This window comes from Dunckerocampus dactyliophorus, chromosome 16 (assembly GCF_027744805.1).
Source record: "Dunckerocampus dactyliophorus isolate RoL2022-P2 chromosome 16, RoL_Ddac_1.1, whole genome shotgun sequence".
NCBI classification, from domain to species: Eukaryota; Metazoa; Chordata; class Actinopteri; order Syngnathiformes; family Syngnathidae; genus Dunckerocampus; species Dunckerocampus dactyliophorus.
The window spans coordinates 3,051,980-3,079,963 of NC_072834.1; the positions used below are offsets into that span (position 1 = coordinate 3,051,980).

General features: G+C 40.8%; 3 protein-coding genes across 8 annotated transcripts; 1 reads left to right on the forward strand and 2 right to left on the reverse strand.

Annotated features, from left to right (window-relative positions):
- Positions 1 to 46: 46 nt before the first annotated feature.
- On the reverse strand, positions 47 to 8,622 carry ei24 (EI24 autophagy associated transmembrane protein). Of its 2 annotated transcripts, none has more exons than XM_054755237.1 (11): positions 8,487 to 8,622; positions 7,203 to 7,336; positions 6,418 to 6,563; positions 4,904 to 4,964; positions 4,748 to 4,814; positions 4,536 to 4,660; positions 3,811 to 3,930; positions 2,383 to 2,494; positions 2,179 to 2,290; positions 1,507 to 1,581; positions 47 to 1,435 (listed from the first exon to the last, which is right to left on the reverse strand). In XM_054755237.1, the coding sequence occupies exons 2-11, from the start codon at positions 7,242 to 7,244 to the stop codon at positions 1,273 to 1,275; spliced, it is 1,023 nt and encodes a 340-aa protein (XP_054611212.1). In that variant the 5' UTR covers positions 7,245 to 7,336; positions 8,487 to 8,622; the 3' UTR covers positions 47 to 1,272. The 2 variants fall into 2 exon arrangements, with proteins under 2 accessions (XP_054611212.1, XP_054611213.1); XM_054755238.1 differs by lacking the exon at positions 8,487 to 8,622 and adding an exon at positions 7,857 to 8,409.
- LOC129169137 (beta-galactosidase-1-like protein 2) lies at positions 8,214 to 22,502 on the forward strand. Of its 3 annotated transcripts, none has more exons than XM_054755234.1 (20): positions 8,214 to 8,236; positions 9,683 to 9,821; positions 11,174 to 11,359; positions 11,433 to 11,501; positions 11,840 to 11,935; positions 13,651 to 13,759; positions 13,839 to 13,931; positions 15,021 to 15,102; positions 15,317 to 15,381; positions 15,462 to 15,546; positions 15,904 to 16,041; positions 16,217 to 16,297; positions 16,751 to 16,860; positions 17,463 to 17,609; positions 18,398 to 18,469; positions 18,574 to 18,652; positions 18,733 to 18,820; positions 18,893 to 19,004; positions 20,002 to 20,118; positions 21,172 to 22,502. In XM_054755234.1, the coding sequence occupies exons 2-20, from the start codon at positions 9,730 to 9,732 to the stop codon at positions 21,256 to 21,258; spliced, it is 1,908 nt and encodes a 635-aa protein (XP_054611209.1). In that variant the 5' UTR covers positions 8,214 to 8,236; positions 9,683 to 9,729; the 3' UTR covers positions 21,259 to 22,502. The 3 variants fall into 3 exon arrangements, with proteins under 3 accessions (XP_054611209.1, XP_054611208.1, XP_054611210.1); XM_054755233.1 differs by lacking the exon at positions 8,214 to 8,236 and adding an exon at positions 8,692 to 8,759; XM_054755235.1 differs by lacking the exons at positions 8,214 to 8,236; positions 9,683 to 9,821 and having other exon boundaries at positions 11,317 to 11,359; positions 11,595 to 11,935.
- smfn (small fragment nuclease) lies at positions 11,363 to 27,965 on the reverse strand. 3 transcript variants are annotated; one of them, XM_054755242.1, is made up of 8 exons: positions 27,759 to 27,965; positions 27,222 to 27,305; positions 27,065 to 27,142; positions 25,696 to 25,807; positions 25,512 to 25,620; positions 24,690 to 24,743; positions 23,940 to 24,079; positions 11,363 to 11,490 (listed from the first exon to the last, which is right to left on the reverse strand). In XM_054755242.1, exons 1-7 carry the CDS (start codon positions 27,867 to 27,869, stop codon positions 23,962 to 23,964), a joined length of 666 nt encoding a protein of 221 aa, XP_054611217.1. In that variant the 5' UTR covers positions 27,870 to 27,965; the 3' UTR covers positions 11,363 to 11,490; positions 23,940 to 23,961. The 3 variants fall into 3 exon arrangements, with proteins under 3 accessions (XP_054611217.1, XP_054611215.1, XP_054611214.1); XM_054755240.1 differs by lacking the exon at positions 11,363 to 11,490 and adding an exon at positions 15,244 to 17,498; XM_054755239.1 differs by lacking the exon at positions 11,363 to 11,490 and having other exon boundaries at positions 15,244 to 24,079.
- Positions 27,966 to 27,984: the final 19 nt, after the last annotated feature.

Sequence of the window (27,984 nt, forward strand, 5' to 3'; positions counted from 1 at the left end):
TGTTTTTGCACGGCTCACTTGGTATTTGAGTACAACCTTGCTGTTAAATACTGATTCAATTTATTGAAATGAAATACATTTCCATTACAAAACTTCACTCACAAACATCAGTTTGCACAAAACACTATCCTTTTTTAAGTCATTAAACTTGTGTGGTCATAAAGGCCATTCGGCAACCCGTTGAGTGAATGGGGTGGTGTTGGATGGGTCATTGCATGGTGGCTTCAGTATTTCTAAAGTACAGCACTAAAAAATGGAAGATGAATTGTGAAGAAAGCAAGAGTACGCAGGGCAGTGTTAAGCACCCGTCTGTCATAAAATGGTTTGTCAATATTATTTTTTAGCATTGTAGCAGTGGAAATAAATAGTACACGTGCTGCAGCTTGTCAGTGTAGTTTCATGATCACTTTTACAGTGACTGCAAAGAGAGGTCTTCTTGGTCATCTTGTAGTTTGCAGTAAGTACATCCCATTTTGACTGAAACAAAGGAAACTATTTGTCAGCATGTAACAAGTGACGCAGTTTTTGGTTTGTGTCACGGCAGGTCCCAAATCCTTGCAGCTCTCCACTTGTGAATTTGATTTAAACAGAAGAAAGAAAGAAAAAAACATCCTCCCTTTGACGGAACACAGTCCTTCTTGGAACTGCTGGCACATTAGACAGGAACATGTGAGACAAACAGGTAAACACATAATCTATTTGCTTTTAAAAGCAAATACGTTCCTTCAAACGCTACACCAGGGGTGTCCAAATGTTTTTTGCCAAGGGCCACTTTGATGTTATTCATGTTCTTAATATATTTTAAAATAAAAATCTCTAAAACCAGTGTACGTCAATGTATGAGATATATTTCAGTAATTATTGTTGTTAGTGTGATATCGTGTTCAAACATTCAAATCCTCCCTCAAAATGGTTCATTTTATGTATAGAATATGCCAATAAAAATCTAGCAGCGGCCTGCAAATGGCCCCCAGGCCGTGCTTTGGACACCCCTGCGCTACTGTGTATGATTTACTGTGCTGTTATTTCCTAAAGGAGAGTCGCTCAGATGGCACATTATACAAAGAGGAAAATAAAAACACAGAAGAAAACTTTTTGTCATAAATAATGTGTGAAACACTGGGCATGTGTGTGTCACACTGACACCGTGAACAAACGGTACACGACTCAAAGGGCCAGAGATGAGATAAAAACATGTTTTCTTGCTGTAAAGCCGGAAGAATCATTCCGTCACATTAACAAGCAAGGCTCCTTCATGCAGCTTCGCCATCATCAGTGGGTGGGCAGAAGCTTTTGCCTGGCTGGAGACGTGTGGGGAGATGTCAGCCTGTCTGAGGACGTGGATGATGTCATCGAGGACTGCAGGTGGACCGTCTTGTGGAAAAGCTTGTTGCTGATCAGCACAACCAGCGAGAAAAGACGCAGCTGAAAGTGGCTAAAAATGAGGAAATTTGATGAGCGACTTGGCAAGGGGATCACACAACTGATGCTTGATGCGTTTCTTACTAAAGCTTTGTTGGTGTCTTGGCCTCATTAGCGCTGATGATGAAGAGCGGGAAGAGGATGGAGAACAAGCAGCCGCTGTGTAGAAAGTATGAGCACAGACAAAGCACAAATTTAGTTCCTTTTTAAAAGGGACACTTTTTGACATAAAGTTGTATGACGTCCGCATCAGCAGTGTAGTGTATCAACAGTGACTTACATCCCCATTTTGTTCTCAAAACAAAATGCGTTCAAAAGAGTACTACATTTGCATCACAAAACTGTTGCTTACAAAAAAGTCAGACCTCTCAGTCACTCTGCGTTATTTCCTCTCTGTTTGTATCACTACATGCTCTCGCCTGTCCATTGTTGTGTTGTGTTCCACAGCAGAGGAAGACTGCAGTCTCCATCTGCACATGTAAACACGCACAACAATGGACAGGTGAGAGCGCGTAGTCATATGAACGGAGAGGAAATAACGCCAAACGACCGAGAGGTCTGACTTTTTTGCTCGCAACGGTTTTGTGATGCAAATGTATTACTCTTTTGAACGCATATTGTTTTGAGAAGCCAAAGTCTTTACTTTAGTGACCTCAGCAACTAACCAGAACTACGTGAAGCTGTGCCACGGATAAAATACAATCATGCCAGAAATGGAACACGACGCAAACATCCCCAGTGGAATCAAGAACTTACCTGATGATGTACGATGAAGGCAAAGCTGTCAGCAAAGCCATGGGCAAACCAAAGCCAAAGTAATAGGGCCAGTTCCTCTCAATATTAGACAGCCGTTGGTGCATCTCAATGCCTTCAACATAAACGCCCGCACAGTTCGGTTTCATTTCAACATTCAGTAACACATGATGTACATTTGTGTGGAAAAGTATTGGGATATCTCACCGTGGTTGAACCAGCGGTACTCAAAACAGTACAGGGAGTAGAGTAGAGACATGTGTAACAGGCTGACCATCTGTCCAATGGCATCAATTGGAAATAGGCTAACAATCATACCCTAGACGACACACACAGTCACAGTCAGACTACAGTGTACAGTGGGGGAAATAATAATCCTAAATGTACACCCTTACAAACACATCACCAGTACACACTTTTGTAGTAGATTTATTTTAACCAAAGTGTAGATTATTTAAACAATTTTAAAAAGGTGATACATTAATTTGTATTTGAGTGAAATAAGTATTTGATCTCCTACCAACCAGTATACATTTTGACCCTTTCAGACCGGCTACGTGTCCATGAAACACACAAATTAGTCCTGTCCCTTCTGTAAAGTACAGTACACCTAATCTGAACTCGTTATTTGGGTAAAAGACACCAGCACTGGAATGGACTAAGACCATTAGCAAGAAGCTTGGTGAGGGACCTGCCCAGCATTACAAATGAGGAGCTGGTTAATGATGTCAAGAGAGTTGGGAGCACAGTCAGCAAGAAAGGCACCAGTTTGACAAGTTTGGCAATAAACACCTGAATGAAACTGATTTATAATCTAATTAATACATTTTTTTGTGGTTGAATATGGACTATTATTAATAAGAAAAAAGCATATTTAAGCAAATGGTACAAATTCATGGCTTAAATTAAAAATTTTCAAGCATAAAAATGGCTAAATGAAGGAAAATATAAATACAGTATAAAGCATTCAAAAGACATATGATATGAAGTGTAACACAGTATCCGTGACTTGTGTGCGCCTTTCAGAAGCGGGGCCTGGGAAGTGACCTGCATGTGTTCTCTTAATAAAGCGATTGAATTGCACCGGGAGTCTCTCCTTAACCACAGCGGCAGTAGAGTAGTATACTACACTGGTCTCTAGGTGTCGGTACCGTTACATTGATGAGACAAAAGCCACCAGGAAGTACGCTAACATAATGCTAACGTTATTTATGTCTAAGATGGCTTATTTTCTATTATTATGTCTACTATATTGGGTAATGCATGGTGTAAAGGTGACTATGGAGATGTTATTTCATGTGCAAGTGCAACCCAGGTGACCAACTACAAGAAACATCTGACCTCTGTCCTTGCCAACAAGGGTTCCCCCACCACGTTTTGCTTTGGAATCAAATACTTATTTCACTCAATCAAATACAAATCATTTTTTTGGTTGACATTCTGTATCTGTGAATCACGACGTAAACGAGGGGGCAAACTTCCAATTAAACTTGTGTATGTGTACGCTTCATGTGGTTCGCTTGCATAGGAGGTGGTTAAGCGCCCTCTTTCAGTTGATCATATAATTTTGCAAAGCAGTGTGTTTGTTCCTACTACTGAGAGAGACAAAGTACATACTGTAATCGGGGTACTTACCTGAATTAGGAAGAGTGCCTGAAGGAGAAGATTGAAGAGCATGTCTGCGATGATCTTGCTGACACTGGGAAACGGCTGTGCCTTGCAGCCAGACACTTCAAATGCGAGGTCAGCTATGTCCTGCAACAAGGTCAAAACGATTAAGACACTCACATTTCTGACTGCTGCTTGTCCATTGTTGTGTATGTGTTCCACAGCGGATGAAGACCGCTGCGACGTGAGGTCTTCATCCGCGCGGCTTTCGTCTTCATCCATGCATATAAACACTGTGAACACATACACAACAATGGGCAGGCGACAGCGCGCAGCGATACGACGGGAGGGTAACGCCAACCGACTGTGAGGTCTGATTTTTTCGAGGAGGCATTTTTGGGATGGAAATGTTTTACTCTTTTGAACACATATTGTTTTGAGAAGCCCAACTCTTAACTCTTAAGTGACCCCACTACCTAACCGGAACTACGTTACTCATCACCAAAATCCGACCAGAACTCAGCTCACGGGACAAAGTGGGGGGGTAAGTCACTGTTGATGCACTACACTGCAGATGGGGATGTCATGCAACTTCATGTCAAAAAATTCTACACTATCCCTTTAAGGTCACAGTTCTGTTCATTTTGGGTACAGTAAGGGAACCATATGCAAAACATAAAACTGTACCGTTACACCCCTATTAATTTCTGCAGAGCAATATCAATAATATATTAAGAAAAACAGGGACTAACCTGAAACCAAATGGCATTAACTATCTTGCTGAGGACAAACAGTGGGAGAACCCATAGAGCACCGAAGACGGAGGTCAGGATGAACTCTAACCAGGACCAGACACTGCCATGGAGTGAGGGGTCACCTAGAGCAAAAAGAGATTGTTTCGTGTGGGGCCTTTTTCAAAACGGCAGAATGGTCCCGCCATTTACGAGCAGCTTTAAATACTTACCGATAATTTTTGCCGTGAGCGTCTGCAGCAGTGGGATGAAGACCCGGTAGAAGAGAAACAGACTAAGCTGGAAAGACAGTGATATTAACATCAGAAGCCAACAAGTGAAGCGACACCATCTCTTGTTCAAAGAGCAAAGTAGCTTCAACATCTTACCCAGAACACTCCTCCATTCCAGGCACAGCATTGAAAGATCCTGCTAGCTACTTTTGGGTCACTGCAAGGAAAAAAATAATCCATATTAACCATATACTGTGTTCCCTCGTTTATCGTCAGCCATAGGTTTCCAAAAATACCCTGCAATAGGTGAAATCCATGAAGTAGCCGGTAGTACTGTATGTTTTAAGGCTGTAAAACCCCTCACCATATACTGTATATACACTTTATACACTTTTCTCAGAGAGGCAATAACATTTTCTCAGATTTCTCACGTTGAAACACTCTCAATAAAAGTTCAAGCCTTCGTTTGAATTTTTATGATCAACCTTAATGATCAACAAGAAATTATGAAGTCACTCACGCATGTTTCACTCCTGTGACCGTGCCTTTTCATCCTGGCGCCGTTCCGCTGTACTGTAGCGATTTTGTATCCTTGTTAAAACATATCGCTGCAGACGAACCCATGATTCATTTACAAGCTAGCACGCACGCAAGCTAGCGACGACACAGGAGACATGGCGGGACGGCACGAAGGAGATTGATTGACAATGGTCTACAGCCAATCAGGATGCAGAAAACAATGGGCGGTGCTGACACACCAGAGAGGGAAGAGATAGACACTCAACTTTCCACAATGCAATTCTTCTTTAAACGCCAGGCTCGGCCTGTAACATTCGTATGCTGCATTTAAAAAAAAAAAAAAAAAAAAAAGCACTACAAAAAAAATCAGCAATAGGTGACTCGCGATAGAGCGAGGGAACACTGTATAGCTAAAATAGGTCATTTCACATCAACAGATAGCAAATAATAGTAACCCCTAACCTAATCTCCGCTACTCATAAAACAAGCCAACGACGCTCAGAAGTCAAACACAAACATAACCATTCCAAGAAGCTGTTGTCATTTTCAATTACTTTTCCCTAATGATAAATAAAGGACATACAATTAAAGTGAGTCAAGCTTTGATAGTCTTTGATACTCTCTGCATGTACTGTAGGTACCAAAGAACCTATACAAATAGAGTAAATGTTCAAAACGATAAAGCCTAAGAACCATGCCTTTGATGAGAGCCACTTTGAGTAAGTTCAAATGCTTTTGATACAAATAGAACAAAAAAGAAGCGACAAACGAAACACACTTTTTTGGGGTCCAGAAAAAATACATGCACACGCGTTATGGCCAGTTATGCAAATGAGATAATACTGGGATACTGGACATACTGGGGTCATTTTACCATAAGGTCACAACCCCTCTTACAAGATACAAGATACAAGAGAGTTTTATTGTCATGTGCATAGTAAAACAGCAGTTATACCATGCAATGAAAATCTTATTCTGTTCGGTATAACTGCTGTTTTACTATGCACATGACAATAAAACTCTCTTGTATCTTGTATCTTGTAAGAGGGGTTGTGACCTTATGGTAAAATGACCCCAGACCCTCTTGCATATGAAACCAAGGAATTTGGGCATTCATCTTTGCAACTTTAGAATGCAACAGTTAGACATACTTGTCCGGTTTACGCTCCTCACTCTGTGCCCGTCTCTGTGCCAAAGCCCCACTGGCCCTTCTCCGACGCTGTTCCTCCCTTTTTTGCTGAATGCGGGCATCCAGCTTGGATATTGTTCCAATCCCCAATATGGAGTCTTTAATTCCCTGTCACAACAGAGAAAGAAAACCCATTTATCTTACTCCTTGCTGCGGTCTGAAATGAATGACTGCGTGTGGTGAAGCGGTAGGTGATGACGGCATTTAGACGGATCTCATTAATGATATTCTCCGAGGGCAGTTTGCAAGTTGGAGGTTATCACATCATCCTCAACGCCAGGTGTTTCTGGGTTCCTGTGGGTACAATGGTTTCCTGTAGGGATGCTCTGATCCATCGGCTACCGATTTCCGTGGAAATCAATTCTGACACTGGAGAAGATGACTAGTGGTTTTGGTTCCCAGAAGGAGGATGAGGATGACGATGAATGACTTTTCTGGTAGGCTACTGTTTAACTAGCCGCAATACACACACTGCACAGTGCTGTTTGGAAATAAGGATTTATTTAATGTTTGATTTATTTAATCAAACATTAAAGAAATATGTACTAAATATCCCATGTTATGACGTGGCCCATATATATATATATATATATATATATGGGCCACGTCATAACATGGGATATTTAGGTCATGCATATATATATATATAATTTTTTTATTTCGTGGGTGCGGTTTATATACAGTTGCGCGCTATAGTCCGGAAATTAATTCAAATATGTATTAGTTTAAATGTGTGTTACGACTGACCGTCGCAACATTGCGGAGGAAAGCCCTGACGCTGTCTGTCATCTCTGTACCAGCTGCAGATCCATCAACTGCAGAAGGAAGGGATGCGGCTGACCTGGTGGTCAGCTCTCATGGCAGGAAGATCACACAGTAACCTGTCAGAACCCAAACACAAGGAAAAATAAGGAGCATGGCTCACTTTGATTTTTTTTTAAGGCGCTTCGAAGCTTTTGTTGCAAGCCTGGATTTTTAATAAACTTTTTATGCTGTTGTGTGAAAAATTATCAATATATTTTTCAAATGATATTGGATCCCAGTAGGGCCCTAGAGTACGCTTCTTTTAATAAAATACTAAAACCTGAAGTTGTGTACAGGGCGGAAACTTGGGACTCCGCAGCTTACTCCCCCAACCTTGCCTACTCTGTTACGATTCGTCAGGGGTCAAGGGTTGGCTCCAGCCCCCCACCCCAGCTCAGAGCTTTAGCTCCCCAAACAAAAAAATCTTTACACTGCTTCCCTTCTCCGGTTTACATGCACAAATCTTACAAATGTAGGATATCATCAATCAAAACGAAAAAATCCATCATGAAGATACAGAATCTTATACTTTCAATCCTCATGGAATTAGTGAGGGACTATGTACTGTTACACTTGTTATAAAAACATCATACAGACCTAAAATTTTTGGTCACATGAGGAGTGTCTGTGGTCACTATTGTCCATCTGTCCAGAACAACATCTGTGCGGTCAAAGGTCACTGATGCTGGACTCAATGGACCTTATGTGCACTGTGCCACAGTTAAGTGTCTTGCCCAAACTGTTCCCATAAAGTTGGAAGCAATTGTGTAAAGGTTTCTGGTAAAATGAATGATTTAGGGAAAATAGGGGTCTGGTCCAAGCAAACCCTTGATTAATTGATTAAGACCTTAAGAAAACCAGGTCAATTATAAGAACGTGTAACAACGTCAACTGCTTGCATTTACTCTCCAATAAAAAACTATTCCTGGAAATTGACATTAGCATGCGATCTGTGTGTTTGTCAGCCAACGTTCAAAGTAAGCAATCTCTCACTAGCCTGCCGAAAGTGCCACGACAATTCAATACGTAAATATCTTTAAATGTTTTCAAATCAATCATCAGTGTTTTAAATGCCGGCCAGTGTTTTCTGTTTATTTTCACGATGCCTGCGCCCTGCTTGCACGTTTGTTTATGAAGCTAGCTCGCTTAGCTGACCATGTAAGTCTAGTGACGGCAACACTTGAAACAGCGAGGAAAGTGCATCGTCAGTTACGTTATGCTACTTACCTCGTGCGACAGGTTAGTGCGTATACAGTAATGTCTATAAGTTATTTTCCACACTCTATGACAATAACAACAAGCACCCAAGACCCGACCAACAAAGGCCATGGAAAAACATATTGCGCAAGCGCCAAACCCAAAGCACATTGGGAAAAGTAGTTCTTACCGCTCAGGGCTGTCATCTACTTCCTGGCAGCTCTAACCCGGAAATGACAGAGTGCAAATGTTTTTAAAAGAAGTTATGCAAGTCTTCTTATGACCGCTTATTACATAAACCGAGTAAGACACACAATTTGTTACTTGTCTCTTTTAACCCATAAGAATTCAGAGCCATTTAAAGTAAAATGATGGGGGATATAGCACAGATCAAGTGGAACACAGACGTTTGTGATGTTTTTTTTCTAAAACACTAATTCATGTCACAAATGTTACATACTTTATATGTCTCGTTGTTCATAGCAAATGCAATTCTTGTTTGAAAATAACTGAACTCGACACTTTCTTTGTGTACCACAAATGTACTTTGAATTGAAGGAAATACCATACATTGATTGAAAATCATGGAAAGATTAATTAGCATTTTTGGCTTTGCAATTTGAAATGTTGTTGTAATTTATGTACATAAATTAAACAATAATTTATTGGTGATGATGTTTTGAAAATTGAAAGACAATGAATGAAATGTATTGCTGACTATTGTTCAATTTGGCATATGACTTGTATGTAGTCATTGTAGTCTTGCTCTGTAGTCGATTTTTGATGACTTCAAGTCTTTGTGAGCTGTATCTTTTATTTCCTTGTAGTCCAGAGAGCTTCTGTTTGGCCGGGGTGGGGGGGGGGGTTCTCCTTTTGAATCCATTTGTGGCTTGGCCTTTGACCTTCCTTTGCCAGGTAGACATTTTTTTGTTGATCAAATTAAATTTTGTCATCACCACCACTACCTTTTCTCTGCATCCTTCACATCAACCTCGACAATTTAGTCCAGTTCCATGATATCTTTCACAACAAGTACTAAATTGTCAAAATGGCTTTAAAAGGAGCTTTAATGTTTCATTCACATGTGTTTAAATTACATCTCAAGCACAAAGCTTGACATGTAAAGTGTTGTGGGTTGTTATGGGTTAAATAGAGTGCCACAGAGTCACTCCTCTGGGGCGGTGCTGTGTTCAGGCTCTGAGCATCCTGTGTTCATTTGTGCTCAGATGCTACTTAACCACAACGGCCGGAGGGACCCTCACCCTGTTTATCCATGGTTGTCCTCAGGATAAGAAGCTCCCACAAAAGGAAATGCATGTTCATCTGCTTGTGCATTGCAGTCTTCATCGTGTACAGGCACCTCGAGTAAGTTGTTTGCCGACCAAAATTTTCCTCTTGGAAAATCACAAAGGAATTGGCTTATTTAAATGTAATAATTGTTTTCATCTTTAGAGGATTTTTCCTCGTGTTATTTTAATATTTCCCAATGTGAAAAATAGCCCGAGATAATGAAATTGGAGTAATGTTACTCATATGTATGTTCTACTAAAATCACTATTGCTATACACTGATCTTTATGCAGAGTTCCTGTGTACATATTATATACACATAACACTATATGTATGACGGAGTATTAGGGCCACATTGAAAAACAAACAATAATCTGAGATTTTGAGAATAAAGTCGGAAATTTACGAGAATAAAGTCATACGTTTAGGAGAAAAAAAGTCATAAATTTACGAGAAAAATAATATACACATAATACCATATGTACGACGGAGTATTAGGGCCACATTGAAAAGCAAACAATAATCTGAGATTTTGAGAATAAAGTCTGAAATTTCAGAGAAAAAAAGTTAATTTACGAGAAAAAAAGTCGTAAATTTATGAGAAAAAACGTAATATTAACTTTGCCCAAGGCAAAAAGGTCACATAAGTCCCCCCTTTTCATAGCTGTCTCGGACAATGCCTGTTATGACGGAGTATTCAAATAATCTGAGATTTCTACAATAAAGTCGTAAATTTATGAGGAAAAAATTTTTAACTTTACTTGAAATACAAGTGATATGTTGTAGTCTGGTCATTAGGCGGCATTGAGACATTTCCTTATCACCTAAACACTGCATGAAGTCAGCCATGCATGTCCAACATGCTAGAGTGAAAAAATCGTATTCCGTGTGGAAGTGGTAAGTTTTTGCCTTTTTAAGTTTAGAAGTAATAAATTTGAGACTAACTGGTTAGTAATTAATAATAGGAGCGTAAATGTGACTACAGGCGTGTTATTTCATGTCTACAGGGCTCTAATAATGGTAAAAACGTATTTAGAAAGTCATGCACAGGTTTTCTACCATGTGCTCTAAATATGAAAATATTCAATTTATTAACATTGAATTCTATATCGCGGAAAATATCGCGTGGAGTTTGGAACCAATTAACCACTATAAACAAGGGACACTTGCATATATAAATAATAATGTAAATAAAATAGATTCATTTTAAATAAAAATAAGAAACTATATATTTATATTATATATACATTATATATTTAAAATGATTGGGTAATGTATGCATTTTTGCCTGCGTCCAAACTTTAGGGACACCCTGTATATGGCCTGAATATGGCATGAATATGTTCATGCTCTTGCGGAAAAAAATCCCATCATGGATATTATGTGCGTGTGAACCCCCCTCCCAAAAAAAACGCAATTCCCTATCAGCCTTTCAAGAGCTGGACAAGGAACGAGCAGGAAAGTTGGACTGAGTGCCAACTCGTCCCAGTTCACCTTGGAGGGGGAGCCGTTCCGCATCCTCGGGGGATCCATCCATTACTTCCGTGTGCCCAGAGCCTACTGGAGGGACCGCCTGATGAAAATGAAAGCCTGTGGCATCAACACACTCACCACGTAGGGACGATTTGCTGCAATCGCATCTTTCACGCCCCAGATCGACGTTGACAGGTTTTATGTGTCGTCGCAGATATGTACCATGGAGTCTACACCAGCCACAGAGAGGGGTCTTCAACTTCCACACACAGCTGGATTTAGAGTAAGCATAAACACCGCCTTGTAGTTTATTGCTTGTAATGACCAGGCAACGGCATAGTAACAATTCAAGCCGTCTATCCATTTGGGAATATAGCGTTTATACAGCATGTCAGTCCCTGGTGCATTGGCTGCAGCACCTCACCTGACAACGGCAGCATCTCCACAACAGCAACTTCTCAAGCAATTTACCCACAGCAGTGACATGTGAGGCGGGATGTGACACCACAGAACACTCCTCTTGTTGCCAAGCACATTTTCTGCTGGGCAAACAACACCGAGTGGTGATTTTGTCTTTGCTCTTATTCAAGCTGCTTATTCAATGTCTCCTGCTGCTTTCAGAGCTTATATTAATCTTGCAGCAGAACTGGGTTTGTGGGTGATTTTACGTCCAGGGCCCTACATCTCCTCTGAGCTAGACCTGGGTGGACTCCCGAGGTAAGGCACCGAAGACCTACAATGTCGGTCTAAGGCAGGGGTGTCCAAAGTGTGGCCCGGGAGCCACTTTGGACTCACAGCCTGTTTTTTTTTATTGGCCCTCATTGTAAAACTAATTTCATTATTCATGAGATATATTATTTGGTATGACATTAAATTATAGGGGTGTCACAAGCTCCCGTGTCACAAGATCAAAACGTGACGAGATAAAAAAAAAAAAACAACCTGTCTTGTCATAATAAATAAATGAATTAATCACAAATAAAAATGAAGGGGGATAATTGTATATATTTATATATCCATATATTGCCATGTGCATGGGCAGGGGGTTGGAAATGCTACATGCAGAATTGTGCATTAAACAGGCGCCCCACACAATTTTTGTTAATAATTGAACCTTACCAACCTATTTTACATGTACTGTATTTTATTTTGACAGTGTAAAGACATGTTTACAGAGGATGCGTCTGCAGAGGATGTGTCATGGTGCTGAGTGATTTAGTATGAAGTCCAGTGGTTAGCTTTAGCCTTGCACCGCCGATTAATTAATTTAACGAGCTCAGTCATACAACTTTACATAGTGAAAGTTGACATATTAAAAGGAAATATTGCATTATTATAATAGATTATTATGTTATCATAACATCAGTGGTTTATTTGGTCTCAAAAAAGTTAGTGTCAACGTGTGGGACAACAAGTGTTTCAAAACTCACCTGTATTGCTTTGTGACTCAGTTAAATAAAAAAGTTTGTTTGTCCAGTCATATTTTTTCATTGTGCTTTAAAAAAAAAAAAAAGTTAAAGGGGACCTGTTGTGTATGGAGTTCTGGACTCCTATAGAGCAGCTACACGCGATAAACCGCACGGAAAGCTTTCCAGATCTTCCAGACTATGCAACTCTTCCTGCAGTGTTTCCTGCCTCCCGCCCAATTGGTCTGTGTCATTTACTCCACCCCCGTCCCTCCTCCAGGCACGCCTTCCGCCAAGCTCACTCGGCTGTTCGATTAATTACACAAAATAAACACAGTTAGGACACTGATAAATTGTGACTTACAGCTTGCTCTTCGGACTCTTCAACACGACCAAGTAACGTTGGAAAGGCGTCGGACTTTAGCAACAGTTTGGCGGATAGTCCAGCTTCGCATTGGCCCATGTTCACAAAACAGTCCCATGTGAAGTGCAGTTTCATGGCCCACTTCCAAATGCGCAACTCTCATTATCTGACGCGTTGGCATCTATAACACGAGAATACAACATTGCAACAACATTTAAAGGTCAGAAAATCTGAAAATCTTGTCCCGTGGAGCCAATCTTGTGTATTGTCTGGTCTTGTGAATTGGGTATGTCGTGACACCCCTGCAAAATTAGTTTTTCACTTATTACACAAAGCTAAGATGTGGATGCTTTGTTCAGGGAGCATATATTCACCTACACTGGATTGGATTTAGTGTCTTTAAAATGTATACATTTGGACACCCCTCAAAGGAGATTGTGTAGTGAAATGCAGATGCTGTTGCACAAATGGATGAACACTACGAAAACAAACAAGCCATTCTGTGTTAAATTAAATCGGGGGAAAAGTCATGTCTGGCTGTAAGGGAGGACTAAGCCAGTGTGTGAAGCTTTGTCAGGAATGGTGGACACACTGTGCTGGTGTTGTCTTTGCAGCGTCGTGCATTTAGTCATGTGCAAGCATATTGTCTGTCCTCTTTGCAGCTGGCTCCTCCAAGATCGCAGCATGAGAGTGAGAACAACGTACCCGGGATTTACCGAGGCCGTCAACACGTATTTTGACAAACTTATACCAAATTTGGTGCCTTTGCAGGTGGCTTTTTTTTGTCTCCTGGCTTATTTTACAAGTCTCATTGTACCACCGCTAAATGAAATGTTCTAATGTTTTTCAGTATAAGAAAGGTGGTCCCATCATTGCTGTCCAGGTTGAAAATGAATACGGGTCTTTTGCTAAAGATGAAGGTTACATGCATTTCATTAAAGAGGTAATGTGACAGGTAGCGTTCATCTGGACATACAGTGGATCTCTGCACATTCACAACTTAGCATTCACGGTCCCTCAAATTGGCAGATTTTTGATAAAATAGGCTCAAGAAAACATCTCATTCACGCTAAGTCAGTGGTCACCAGCCTTTTTGAGACCAAGATTCCTGGTCTCGGCTGTGAACCTCTCTGTATATAAAATAAAATTTAATTCTACATGTCTATAAACTACGCCAATTGCCAATTGGGTGTACGCGAATAAAAATGAACAATTAGCGCTTAACACTCAAAATTACGAGCGCACCTGAACGCCTCATAGCACAGAGCGCGCCGTCAAAGCGGAAAGCAGGAAAAAGACACGGCATTAAGTTCTTCATTGCTCTGCGTGAGTTACATGAATAAGTAAATCAGTTTGATGATTATGTTGTGTATTAAGACTATTTACTCTTGAAGGTTTCACTTATTTTGGTGTTCCGACCCCCGCGCTGAGAAAACTTGTCAATGTATGTGCGTCGGGACGAGAGAGTGGTGATTTCCCGGAAAATGAGGTTTTTGATCGCTGCTTGGATGCATTTTTGTACTTTAGATACTGCTTGATCAACGGTCCCTTTCAATTTGGTATCAAGTTAAAATGCAGATTTAAATCATAGCGATTGCAAGTGGACAAAAGTGAAGCTCAAGTTCAACCCATTCCAAGGTGATCCCAACATCCGGCTGAAATAAAAGATATGTAGGACCAATACTTGGATACTTTATTCCTCTCCAAGAGAAATTCACATCTTATCTGTTTATCGGTGCTCATGTAAAACTTTTATCAAAATGTGACCACATACAAGACCATTTTTAAAAATCAGAATGACTTACTAAAACATTAATTACCCAATTCATCATGTTTAATATTTCAATTTAATGAGATGTAAAAATGGCTTATGTTTTAAGTGTGCAGCAGTAGGGGGTACATGGCTTCAAGTCAAATGTCTGAAGGGTTACACGACTGTAAAGAGTTTGATGCAGCTTTGTACCTTGTATTTCTTCAGGCGTGTGCATTCTGTTTGTGAACCTTATCCCTCTCATTTGGCATTTTTTGGAAGGCCTTGCAGTCCAGAGGGATCAGCGAGCTCCTGCTCACATCAGACAACCACAACACTTTAAAGTCAGGTGGCGTGGATGGAGGTACAGTATTTACTTACTATCAATACTATACACTAGGTGTGTCCAAAGTGCGGCATGGGGGCCATTTTCGGCCCACAGCCCAATTTTTATTGCCCCCCCCCCCCCCAAGGGAATATTCTAACTTCCTGGTTGCACTGAGAGTGAGGGAGGTGTTTGATATGATTATCTACTGTTGGTTTGTCGTTACTCTTACGCAATCTCTGTTGTCCTGTAGCCATCAGAACGTTGAAGCTGCAGAAAGTCAATCAGAGAGATGTTCAGGATCTGAAAGCAATCCAGGTTGGTGCCAGTTCTACATCGCTACACTCGTTGTTTGCAAAGGACATCCGAGGACGGATCATTTTTTTCTGTCCTGTCAGCCCAACAGACCAACCATGGTGATGGACTACAGGACAGGCTGGTATGATGTGTGGGGTGACCTCCACCACGTGCTCCCCCCAGAGGGTATGTTTCATCACCCCCCCCACCAGGGGCAAGACCTCACTCCCAACCCGAAGGGTGAAATTCACCCTTTTCTGCCTGAGAACCATAGCCTCAGATTTGGAGGTGCTGAGTTTCATCCCAGAAGCTTCACAACGCTGAAAGTCACAGCTTGATGAGGACCGTCAAGAGGACCACATCATCCTCAACTAGCAGAGACCTGCGCCTAGAAATTCTGTCCATAAAAATAATGAACAGAACCGTGACAAAGGCCAACATTCACTATGACCATTTCCATTTCAGCAAATGTACCTTTATTCACCTTTATGTCTTATACACAGGCATGGATTGCAGTTGATATTTTTGTCTTTTTTTCTTTAGATATGGTGTCCACCGTGAGAGAAATTCTGAGGCGAGGCATGTCTGTGAACCTCTACATGTTCCACGGAGGCTCCAGTTTTGGTTTCATGAGTGGGGGGCTGGCTGAACCTTCCTACAAAGCATTCGTCCCCAGCTACGGTTGGTGCCTCAGCATCATGCACATTGTCCCAAATAAACCAGCGGTCGCTTTCATGCAAATTCTTTTGAGGCAAATGCCGCTCTGTCAGCGTTAGGACAGAGCTCAAGGAGTGTGCTTCCACAGAATATAAATCCAAAAGAACCGTCAGATGACAGCGTTTCAGATGTTTTGCAGATTATGACGCCCCCTTGTCTGAAGCTGGAGCGTACACGCAGAAGTACCACCTCCTCAGAGATCTGCTCTCTCAATTCAACAGTAAGTTAAACAACACATATACAGTGGATCCCCGCACTGTTGCCGTGCAGCATTCACGGCCCTGCAAATTTGCGTGTTTTTGGTACTTTTTTTTAGCTAGCCGGGACACCCCAGACTCATACCAAGGCTAGCTGCTTCAGAATAAGCGCGGATATCGTGCTAGCCTGTGACTCCGATTCATCTGTTCTATCAATCATCACATCAACAGTCACTTTTATCGCAAATGTTGACCTGAAATCGAAGGAAAATGTCAACGTCAAGCAAGCAGGACTTTTTGGAGGGGGAGGAGTGAGCCGTGTGTTAAAACTAGACTTTTTTTAAATCAAAGTATCAATTACTCACAGATGTTCCTAATTCGCTGGTAGACGTGGAACCAAACGCCAGTGAAAAGCGGGGATGTACTGTACCGCGGCTGTGGATGGAGCTTTGTGTAATGACTGTTTCTCACACCAGACGGTGACATTTTCCCCGACATGCCAGTGTTACAGCACAGGGAAGCGTATGAATCGGCGATCACATACCAGCACTTGTCCTTATGGGACGCGTTGAGCTTTACTGAGGGAGTATGCCTTTAAATGTATGATTACCTGAGAACATGCGAGAATCAGATACAGTCGTCCCTCGTTTATAGCGGTTGACTGGTTCCAGACTCGACAGGTAGGAAACCCAAAACACTGCAGGAAGAAGTGCAGAGTCTGGAAGATGTAGAAAGCTTTCTGCGTGGTTATTGTGTGTAGCTGCTCTGTAGGAGTCCAGAACTCAATAAAAAGGCCCGAAAATGAGTACAATAGGTCCCCTTTAAGAAACCAAAAACGTACCACTTCCACATGGAATGGGAAGACGACTTTGGTTCACATGTCAGACATGCCATGGCTGACTTCATGACTTCGTGCAAGTGCTAAGGTAATGCAATGTAAGGTAACGTCTCAATGTTATGTGTCATTACTGCCCCTAGTGACCAGAATAGTACATATCACTTGTATTTCAATGTGCTTTGAAAAATAATAGACCACAGTCTACCACAAAACAGCAATCATTTGATTAATCAATTAATAAATTTCCCCGAAAAAAAGCAAACTAGTGAAGGAGCGATAATCCAACCACCATACTGCGAGGGACGACTGTAGTTTTCTGTCATGGAGGCCAACTTCAGTTTTCTTCACAGCCATTTAAGTCGGTCAAGCCGGTCAACATGGAGAATCTACCAGCGAACAACAGGAATGGTCAGTCCTACGGATACACCCTCTATGAAACAACCATCACCAGTGGCGGATTACTGAAGTCAGGAGACAACGTTAAAGATCGTGCTCTTGTAAGTTAGAACTGTTCTGTTTATGTGGACCATCTGCAGTCCATCGTGCAGTTCGGCATCCGTGTCAGGGCCACGCTATGTGAGTTATGTGTTACCATTTTATGTACAGTATTTTCTGTACATTTAATGCTTTACGATCACATATTTTAAAATTATTAGCGACTTAGGGTGAATGAGATTGGATGGGAGGGGGGGAAAAATGCCTATTTTTGGTGGGGAAAAAATAATTCTTCGACCAAAAATCCCTTAATTTGTGGGGTCTTCTATGCTGGATCGCAAATGCGTGGGGGTCCGCTGTAGTTGCCTGACATCAGCTTTGCAAATGACAAGTTGTCCATTATGTGGGTTATATCTTTAACTATGCCGATAAGAATAATGAAAATAAAATAAGCAAGCTATAACTTACAATCAAACAGACAAAGTTCATCCGCTCTTTGTATTGCGCGCGGAGGACCGATCACATTCATTAAATGACACATCTTGATTTGACTTTGACTTTTTGGATTATTCTAAATACTTTCTACTGCTTTCTAGTATGCAAGTTTGTGACTGCGAAAGAGAGATTGCAATTTATTTTTATTTGTGTCGGTTTCATCAACCCAATCCCCGTAGCACACACACACACACACACACAATGTGTATGTGCATATGTGCACCCCAAATGTCACCGCAGAGGAGCGATTTCATTAGCGCTGGCTCCGCTACAAGCTGTAAACCGAGGGGCAACACCAGATTCTCCAGCCATACTTAAGTTTGCATAAACCGTATAACTTTGTTTCCTTTCGCAGGTTTTTGTAAACAGAAGTTACATTGGGCTGTTCAAACGGCAGAACATGGAGCTGGCTGTTCCAGATGGCAAGGTATGGCACCGACATACACCAGTTATGAGTAAACCATCTTAACATTTGGCAGTGCATGAGATGTTTAAAATTTGCAAACGGCAGTTATCATAATCTCCCTGCAGGGACTGCAAACTTTAAGTTTATTGGTTGAAAACTGTGGTCGAGTTCACCGGGGAAGGGACCTCGACAAGCAGCGCAAAGGTGGTCATTGCCAGACGCGATGCAGGATGTTGTCATGCCGGCTGCAACTTACAAGCCAGTTTTCATGTGTGTCGTTGCAGGCCTCGTCGGGGACATTTTTCTAAACAGTATCCCACTACAGGATTTCACAATATACAGCCTGGAAATGAAACCCGGTTTCATTGATAGGTTTGTACACTTTTGAAACAGAATGCAATTATTTGGAGCAACAGTTTGTTTGAAATAGACGCCTTGTTTTAGTCTCTATCAGGCTCCTTGGAAAGCTCTTCCTGAAACCCCCACTTTCCCTTCCTTTTTCATGGGCCAGCTGTTTGCTTACGGCTATCCCAGCGATACTTTTGTCAAACTGCCAGTAGGTGAAATGCTTTGAACACCATACATCATAAATACTAAGGGTGTAACGGTAACAATTAACAATGTAACAATTTCAGGGAGGGACAGGAAGTGTTCATGGCATCACGCGTCTACTCTGTAAACAAATACAGTGCAGCCCAGCCATTGGCTGGCGCTTCCTGATTAAATACAGTGGAACCTTGGTTAGCGTCATTAATTCGTTCCGGAAGGTCTGACTCTAACCCGAAAAAAGAATCATGTAAATCCAATGAATCTGTTCCATAACGCAAAAAATTTTAACACAAAACATGTTTTCATAGTTTTACAATTAGTGTTACAATAGTTTTACACACAGAAAACAATTACAAACGCATGGGAAATTAGGGCTGTCAAAAATTTGAATCGGGTTAATCAGTTTTCAAATGAATTAATCATGATTAATCACAAGGGACGCTTCGATCAGGGTTTCATGCTGCTGATTCTGACATAGGCAGATACCGATCACATAGATGAAGTGTACATTTTTAAATTGATTTATGATGAGCGCGATTGGCCTAGGGTGTCGTATAACGGGGAAAAGTTAGGACAATTCCAAGGTCCCCTGACTGCCAGAGGGTCCAAAAAATATATTTGTATGTATTAAAAGCTCCAAATAAACAGAAAATTTCAATCAAGCTAAATGATAGCACACATCTGAAAATCTAAGACACTAATCGGAAAATGTAAAACGAGGGATTTTAATGTACAAAATATATCAAAGTGGTCCCCGCGTCCTTCAGTTTTTCTGTACGCCATATCTGTTTTTTATTTGAGTTTTATTTATAGGAGAGCTATCTGCCAGCAGCTAGCGATGTTTAATGTTTCATTTTAAAAACCATGAAAGCACTTCTCCAATTTGTTCCCTCACTGTACCCCAAACGAACCGAATCCCGGTACGTACTGACCCGTGATACCGTTACACCCGTAGTGAATTCGCGTACTGATGAAAAGTGACTCAATCGTCCTTGGGTCCACAGGGTTGGGAAAAAGGTGTTGTTTTTATCAATGGGATAAATCTGGGACGCTACTGGTCCATTGGGCCCCAGCAGACTCTCTACCTCCCTGGTCCTTTTCTCAACAGTGGAATCAACCAGGTATTTACTAAGATATGTGGACATTTTGGAATGAACAGTGCCTGTGTGTTTGAACTTGCCGCACAACAATCCCAACACTAGAGTTGAATAATCAAAACACGCGCACGAACACGTATTGGGCGTTGGGGGAGGTGACGTTTAATAACGGAGACAGAAATGACACACTGTCAAGTAAATAAGATAAGGCTACTGTTTGATAAAATAACAACGTACACGTACGCCTGTTATATAAAAGGTCCTCGGTTCATAAACAAGTTCCCCTCCTACGACCAGTTGCAAGTCAAATTTTAGTGTAAGTCGGAACTTTTCCCTAAATTAACACTTAAGGAGAACCGTTGATTCTTCCAGCCAGAGCAGGAGCAACCTTTCCACATCATGAATAAGACCACTATGCTGCTTGGTTATTACTGACACTTTCAGGGGCGCAGATCCTTGAACATGCTCAAGGATACTTGAAGCGATATGGCAGCTACTGTAGTACGTGTCGCGTTAAAGAGTTTTGTGATTTCAGACCAGCCACTGACCAACTAAATACACACGTATGACTCTCAGCCTATTTGAACGTATTTGTGAATACAAAAAATGAAGTTAAAACATGGTTGTCTGATACGTTTCTGCACATCGGGATGCGTCCAGGCATAGTAAGTGTTTTCTCTTCTTTGAGAACATTCTGACATATATTGAACAGGTAAGGTTTTATTGTATCCATATCCTTCCAGTAAAATATTTAACTCATTTCAGCTTCTGTAGCTTTAGTTTGTCTCCTCGTTGGTGTAAACAATGCCCCCTCCCTCCGGCTTCATCTTCTTCTCCTGTGAATTTCATGTTGTTACGAGCTGCGCCACGACATTCCTAAAAAAAAAAAAAGCTTGCTCTGATGATCGCTCGATCATAAATCCCACTAAATGCTGCTTATAACCAGGGGGACTTACGTTTTTTTCCCCCCTTTATGATGCATTTTTTGACTAATACTCCGGAGCCACTTTCAGTTTAATGAACAATTCACATTTGCAATCCAAACTTTGTGTAAGTTCTTATTTTCTATTAAATCAGATCGTTGTTTTTGAGGAGCAGGAAGGTGACTACAAGGTCAATTTTGAGGACACGCCTGATCTTGGAATGGCAGCAGATGTCCAGTGACTGTCATCGTCTCACCTGTCTGTAAAATGTTACTTTTGACATGATTTACAACCATTTTGACATGATTTACCGGTACCGTAATGTGTGATTGTATGTTATGCTATGCTTCCATTATGACATAACCCAAGAGCTAAAAGATACAATATATTTTTTGTGGTTGTAGATTGTTAAACATGCTCCAACGAGAACGGATGTAACTAGTAGCAGCGCGCTAGCTTGTCATCGGGAAAGATATTCAACACATCAGCAAAACATACATACAGTACATGATCGCGATCCAATTCATCGTATTTATTATGTATCGTGTAAAGCTAAGACAGGAGCAACATCCGTTTAAAAGAACTAAATGAATACAGACCCATCATCCAACAGTATGAGCCTGGACTACGTTTTTCAGAGAGAAGATTATATGTCGCTGTTTGCGTGCATGAATTAACTTGCGATTGTGCACAAATCCGACAAACAAGTACGCACAGTAGCACTCAATAACCTCATCAAATCTTACTTTTAGGCATTTCCACATAGTATCAGCATTTGGGACCAAATATGAGGTGGAGGAAAAGTAGTCTCTGTGCAGCATGGGAGAAATTTAGATGGTGCGTTCAAGGACCGATGAACAAAGTGGGACAAGACTCTGCGTGCAAAAACATTTTTTTAAGTGTTTTTAATTTTTAATCATTGCACCTGAACGTTTGGCGTGATCCGGTGGTTGGGGCCCCCTGCCTTACAGCACGCTCGGGAATGTGTGCTCTTTTACACATTAGAAAATAGAGTAAGAGTGGCACTTTTATAGAATTGACTTCTTCATTTTATAATGACAGACTGTCTACATCAGAAAATGTAACCGATGAATGGTATCGAACCGAATCGAATCATATCGTTTGTACACTGTGTCAAATCCTTCTGTTTTTAATATACATCATGTTTTAATCATATCTTATCCCCTGTATCTAGATGCCATGGAATAATCTACCACAGAGGTTTACATCCCTGGTAGCTACATTAATATTTTATTAAAATGTAATTACGTCCGTGGGTTTAGTGGTTGACTTGTGTTCATTTTATTTCTTGAGGTTTCTTGTTTGCACGATGTGAAATGTTTTGATGCTTTATATTCAGATTACTTAATGGCACTTATTAAAACGTGTATTTATCCCAGTTTTGTATGATGTAAGGAACCCTATTTATTACTCTTATTTATTGGTTCAGTTGCTGTAATAGACAGTGTTCAAATAAAGATTTGCCATGAATTCATGTCTTCTTTATTATGCAGCAAATGTGTGTTTAGTAGTGACAGTGTGTGTCATTTGATTCAAAGGCCACAAAAATCCACTTCCCCCAATTTCCGGACTATAGAGCACACCGGTATGTAAGCCGTGCCCACTAAATTTAAAGACAAAAAAAGATTTGTACATATACAGGTATAGGCCGCACCTGTCTAAGCTGCAGGTGCCCACGTCGTAACATGGGATATTTAGTACACAGGAAGATGTTAGACGGAAAGTGCGAAATGCCGAACAGTGCGTGTAACATAGCTAGTTAAACAGTGAGTGTCACATGGCTGGTTAAACAGTAGCCGAAGAGAAAAGTCATTCATGGCCAAATGTGTTTTTTTCGCCATAAATGAGCTGCATTACCGTACAAGCCACAGGATCCCAAGCGTGAGAAAATAGCAGCTTAGACACCAGAAACTACGGTACATGGCGTAGTTCATTTTTAGCCAGTGATAATCCACACTACAGTGATCCCTCGTTTATTGCCCTTAAATGGTTCCAGACTCGGCTGTGATTAGTCAGTTTTCACGAAGTAGGATTCCTTTTTTTTAATAATGGAATATTACGATATAACGATCTTCAACAAAAAGTTAACATTAGAGCTGTCTAACACATAAAATAACAAAATCAGGAAATAATTCATGTTCGTGTGTTGCAGTAAATGCGTTCCAGGTGTGCGCACGACAGGGAGAGACGGTTGGGTTTTAGCTTGTCCTGGGTTGCGGCCGCAACAGTAGCCCATGTCATTATGACTGCCACTGAGCAGATTGTAAAATAATTTAAACATGCAATAAAAGCCTGCTGTTTCGGCGATCCGAGTCAGGCGCTTGTCTCACCTGACAATTACTGACACCTAGTGACCAATGTAGAATATTACATTCACAGTTAAGGCGTCTTAATGGTTTATATTTCTATTTTACTGCATTTAGCTATTTTTATACTTGAAAATGCTTAGTTTAGGCAAAAAATATGTAAAATTAGCTTAAATATTCATTTTTAAAAAACAGATAGGCCATATGCTCGGAATAAAACCAAAATAGTCACATTTTTTCCCTCTCCGTTTGTGCCATTTTGTGCAATAAAAAATGTTGATTGGGCTATGTTAGTTTTTTAAATACGAAACTTCTCACAAAAGGTCAACCTAAGTTCACCCAGCCACCCATTTGTTCCAAATGACACCAAAATATTCCCATTTGTTTGTGCCGCATTTGGTCAAGAAATCTACACTAGCAGCGAATAAAACATACAAAAATGATGCCTTTGACGCCTGAGCTGAGCCAGTCATAGTTTTCCATCCATCCATCCATTTTCTATGCCGCTTCTCCTCATTAGTGTCGCGGGTGTAGTTTTATTACCCATTATTGATGAACACATAACAGAAAATGTTCAATGTGTTTTATTTTGAACCTGGAATGTCTTGAGCCACATCTCATGTCTTGCTGGTTCCATCGTCAACAATCTTGGCGTGTTTCCCGACAGAATCTTTGAAGATGCTGGCTCTGTAGTACTGCAGCTCTTTAATGCTTTCCCTGATGTCCTCCAAAGCCCTGGAAAACAAAACTAAACCTGTTTCCACTCGTACAACTACTTACACGTGAATAAGTATTAGTAAAGCCTAAAACATCTTATTTCTTTCTTTTTTTTTTTTTTTTTTACTCATTTTCAAAAGATGGTGTCTAAATCTTTTAATAGTGGAAAAAAAATCCAGGATGTTATGAAGTCACTGTTGACTTTGCTAATCATATTTTTTTTTTTCATATTTTGACCCCAAGTGTAAGAGTCCTTATTCATAAATGGAATATTTTCGTAGTTATGGCATAGAAACCTGTGTAGGACCTTCTAAATACGTCTACCATTATTAGAGCTCTCTCGACATGATGTAACACCCCTATAGTCACCTTTACACTTGTATTACACATTACAGTAGATATAATCAGAGAAAATAAATCATTTTACACATATATAAAACTCATGCTTGTGTGTTCCAGATCACATTTACTATACTTATACACATTCACTCATCACGGTCGGGTCTGGAACCAATTAACCACAATGCTGTATTATGTTCTTAAGTACAGACATTTTGAGCATGCAACTTTCTGAGCACTCAAAGGCAGCTGCACCCCCTCAGCTGCCATACCATGTGTTATTCTTTACCTGTGGGTTGCCTTTTTGTGTGGCGCCATCTTATATTCCACTGGAAACCACCTCCTAAAAGTAAAAAAAACAACAAATGAAAAAACATGGTTTGTTTTCCACTTGATTTGCCACGCATCCGGTCAATAAAGAAATAAATAGAAAAATGGCAACAGTTCTCTGAGGAAACTTCAGAATGAGATCCGGTATTGGAAAATATGCAAATGATACCCAACCCTACTCAATCGGCCGTCGTTAATAATCATAAAAAATAATATGGTTTCCTTAACACATAATCACAAGGCCCTGAACATGGCGCGCGCGCGCGTGTGTGTGTGTGTGTGTGTGTGTGTGTGTGTGTGTGTGTAAAAATTGTCCCAGAGGATCACAATCTCAATTCTAGGCAAGAAGATTAAATTCTGTTGACCACATTGCATGATAACATTTCTTGAAACCTCAGAATCCATCCATCTATTTTCTATGCCGCTTATCCTCACTGGTGTCGCGGGGGTATGCTGGAGCCTATTCCAGCTGAGTTCGGGCAAGAGGCGGGCTACACCCTGGACTGGTCGCCAGCCAATCACAGGGCACATATGGACAACCGATCATTTACACCCACATACATAACCTGAGAATCGTTATTCACATTTTACCCAAAATCGCGCAGCCCGACTCATAACCTTTTCAAAAAATGAAGGAAAACACAGCAATTTGGGCCTCGCTTGAGCTCACATGTACTATCACAACCACACAGACCTGGGAATGTGAGCCAAACAAAACTGGGACGGACGACAATGCTTCATCAAGTGGGACACCATTAACCGTGAACGATTCCAGCCTCACCTGCACAGCTCCTTGATGGTACTGACATCAATTATTCTATAGTGGAGGTGACGCATGAACTGTGGCATATATTTGTCCAGGAACCGTTTGTCGGCATGCACAGAATTTCCTGCACAGAAAGGAATAACGAAGCACGGGGAAAATTTGAGATAAAATGATTCTGACGTAGCCACAAGCAACTCACCAGCTAAGGGGCACTGTCCGGGTGGTGTGTGTTGCGTGACAAAGGTTACAAATTCAGTCTCTGCTTGTTCCAGGGTGATTTTACTGTCCCGTACGGCCTGGGTCAAACCTGACTGGAAAAAAACCCAAACATTTCATTAGATACAGTGGATATATAAAAAAATAAAATCTATACACCACTGTTAAAATGCCAGCTTCATCAAAATGTTACGGTGTGTTTCAGACATGCTTAACAAGTCACATGGAGGAAAGCTGGAGTCGGAAGAAGCAGAGCTTATTTAATCCTACCGCTTCTCCGTAAATCTTTTACAAGGAGAAAGTAAAAAATTGAATAATGTGGCCGCAAAAGTGTGCACATCCTCTTCTAACAGGGAGTGTGGCTGTGTGCAGAACGATAACAACAACAACAGTAAATTAAGCTGTTGGGCAACTTTTAAGACATGTCTTCCCAGAAAATGGTGACAGAAGTCCAAATCGAAAGACTTCCGAACAGAAAGATTAGACTCCCGTCTTTCATCAGAAGAAACAAGTTTGTTTCTACCTTTTTCTGTTCTTTAGTAATCAGCAGTGGAACATACAGTAGGTAAGTTTCAGTAAAATATCAATCCCCGACTAAAAAGGGATAAAACCCGCTTTCTGTGAAAAGATACATTTCAAGCATAACTTTCACTTTGACACAATTTTCTTTTGCTTTTGTGACAGCTGAAATATCTAAACAACTACACCACCGCATAAACAACACAAAAAAGGTTGTTTGACATCAAAATAACAATTTATTTACAAATATAATGACCTGATCTGTGTGTGTGCACAAGCGTGCACGCGTTAAAATGTCCTTACAATGCGTTACACTACAAGCTACACTCCTCCACCCTCTCTCACGTCCTCCTTCCTGTCGCGCGATTTTTCCGTTCACATTATCCCTTCTGCCACCTCGTGGCTGTTTTTATGGCATAAAATTGCTCTGAAGTGAAATGCATTAGTGAAGAGTTGCGTAATCACCTCTTTTTGCCTCTTGCACAAAAAACGTATAAGACGTATAAATAGTGAATGTTGTTGGGATTTATGAAAACGTGTAACTATGTCTTTAGTATTGAATGAGTTAATAGTTCAACTTTATACTATTTTTTTCTCTTATGACTAATCTCCTAATATTTCGTCTTTATTCTCGTAAAAATGACTGCTTTTTTTTGTTTCTTTTTTCAGTTTCTTGTTTAATTGTATTTTAGAATGATAAAAAGCCCCCCAAAAAAACAGTCGAGGGCCGTTTAACCCCAGGCGACACTTTGGAGAGCCCTGCTTTAGAAGCATTTGATTGTAGTGTTTCTTCATCGACTGCAACCATCTGAAGCAGACGTCCGACAGCTTACCATGCCGTGCTGCTCTTTACACCAGTCTGACATGGACTCCAGCAGTTCATCAGGCTGCTTTATTATCAAGTTGGGCCCCTGCCAAGACAGAACTTCAGTAAAAAACAAAAAAAAGAAGATAAACAGAACAAGCAGTCACGTAGTTTTTATGGATTACCTCAGCCAAAATGTTCAAGTTGCAGTCCGTAATAATGCACGCCATTTCAATGATCTTGTCCTTTTCAATATCCAAGCCTGTCATCTGGAAAATACAGATAACATTGAAGTTATTTTTATGCTACAACAGTGTTTTAGTGGTGACCTGCCACAAATACATTTAGACTGCCACAATGTAAGCGCACGATGACAGAAATGGATTTGGGACAGCACTACACCGTTAACGTTTGCGCACCTGGGAACTACAGTGTACACATTACACTTACTGAAGTGCCATTAATATGTCAAAGGACAGTAAAAAAAACAAAAACAAAAAACGATCTGCATGACTAAAATGGCTCCCGAGCCGCACTTTGAACGCCCCTAATATGTGCAAATAATGTTTATTCAGTACAATCAACAGGTTGCAGCGTAGATACCGACAAACATTGTTCTAGTGCATACACGCCCGAAAAGTCTTCCCATTTGAGTTGCTTGACAATTGAATCAAGTCGGAAATGAGAGTGAGAGTTGTGATTAAAGAGAAAAGCTGGCTTACCTCAAGATCCACCCACACCATCTTCTGGGACAAAGTGGTGCTCATGTTCTTCCGACAGCACCTTACGATGTGAAAACCAAAACTAAACACGCGATAATTATAAAGCAACATGTATTACAGGACCTGTTCGGGTTACTTTCGGCGTGTGGCGTATGTGTGGGTGTGCAACGTTGGCGGCAATTTCTAAACACGACAATTACTAACTTGCGGATGTGACGTCACTCAC

What these genes read in the sequence shown, in the direction of transcription:
- ei24 (XM_054755237.1), bottom strand. Translation starts at nt 7,244, where the DNA reads ATGACAGACAGCGTCAGGGCTTTCCTCCGCAATGTTGCGACG. An exon ending in GAGGAGCGTAAACCGGACAA is followed by an intron (nt 4,965 to 6,417) that starts GTATGTCTAACT and finishes TTTTCCTTGCAG; the next exon opens with TGACCCAAAAGTAGCTAGCA. An exon ending in GCTCACGGCAAAAATTATCG is followed by an intron (nt 4,661 to 4,747) that starts GTAAGTATTTAA and finishes TTTTTGCTCTAG; the next exon opens with GTGACCCCTCACTCCATGGC.
- LOC129169137 (XM_054755234.1), top strand. Translation starts at nt 9,730, where the DNA reads ATGGTTGTCCTCAGGATAAGAAGCTCCCACAAAAGGAAATGCATGTTC. An exon ending in CAAATTTGGTGCCTTTGCAG is followed by an intron (nt 13,760 to 13,838) that starts GTGGCTTTTTTT and finishes AATGTTTTTCAG; the next exon opens with TATAAGAAAGGTGGTCCCAT. An exon ending in CCTCGACAAGCAGCGCAAAG is followed by an intron (nt 18,653 to 18,732) that starts GTGGTCATTGCC and finishes GTGTCGTTGCAG; the next exon opens with GCCTCGTCGGGGACATTTTT.
- smfn (XM_054755242.1), bottom strand. Translation starts at nt 27,869, where the DNA reads ATGTTGCTTTATAATTATCGCGTGTTTAGTTTTGGTTTTCACATCGTA. An exon ending in TGGTGTGGGTGGATCTTGAG is followed by an intron (nt 27,306 to 27,758) that starts GTAAGCCAGCTT and finishes TGTATTTTCCAG; the next exon opens with ATGACAGGCTTGGATATTGA. An exon ending in GTAAAGAGCAGCACGGCATG is followed by an intron (nt 25,808 to 27,064) that starts GTAAGCTGTCGG and finishes GTTTTTTTCCAG; the next exon opens with TCAGGTTTGACCCAGGCCGT.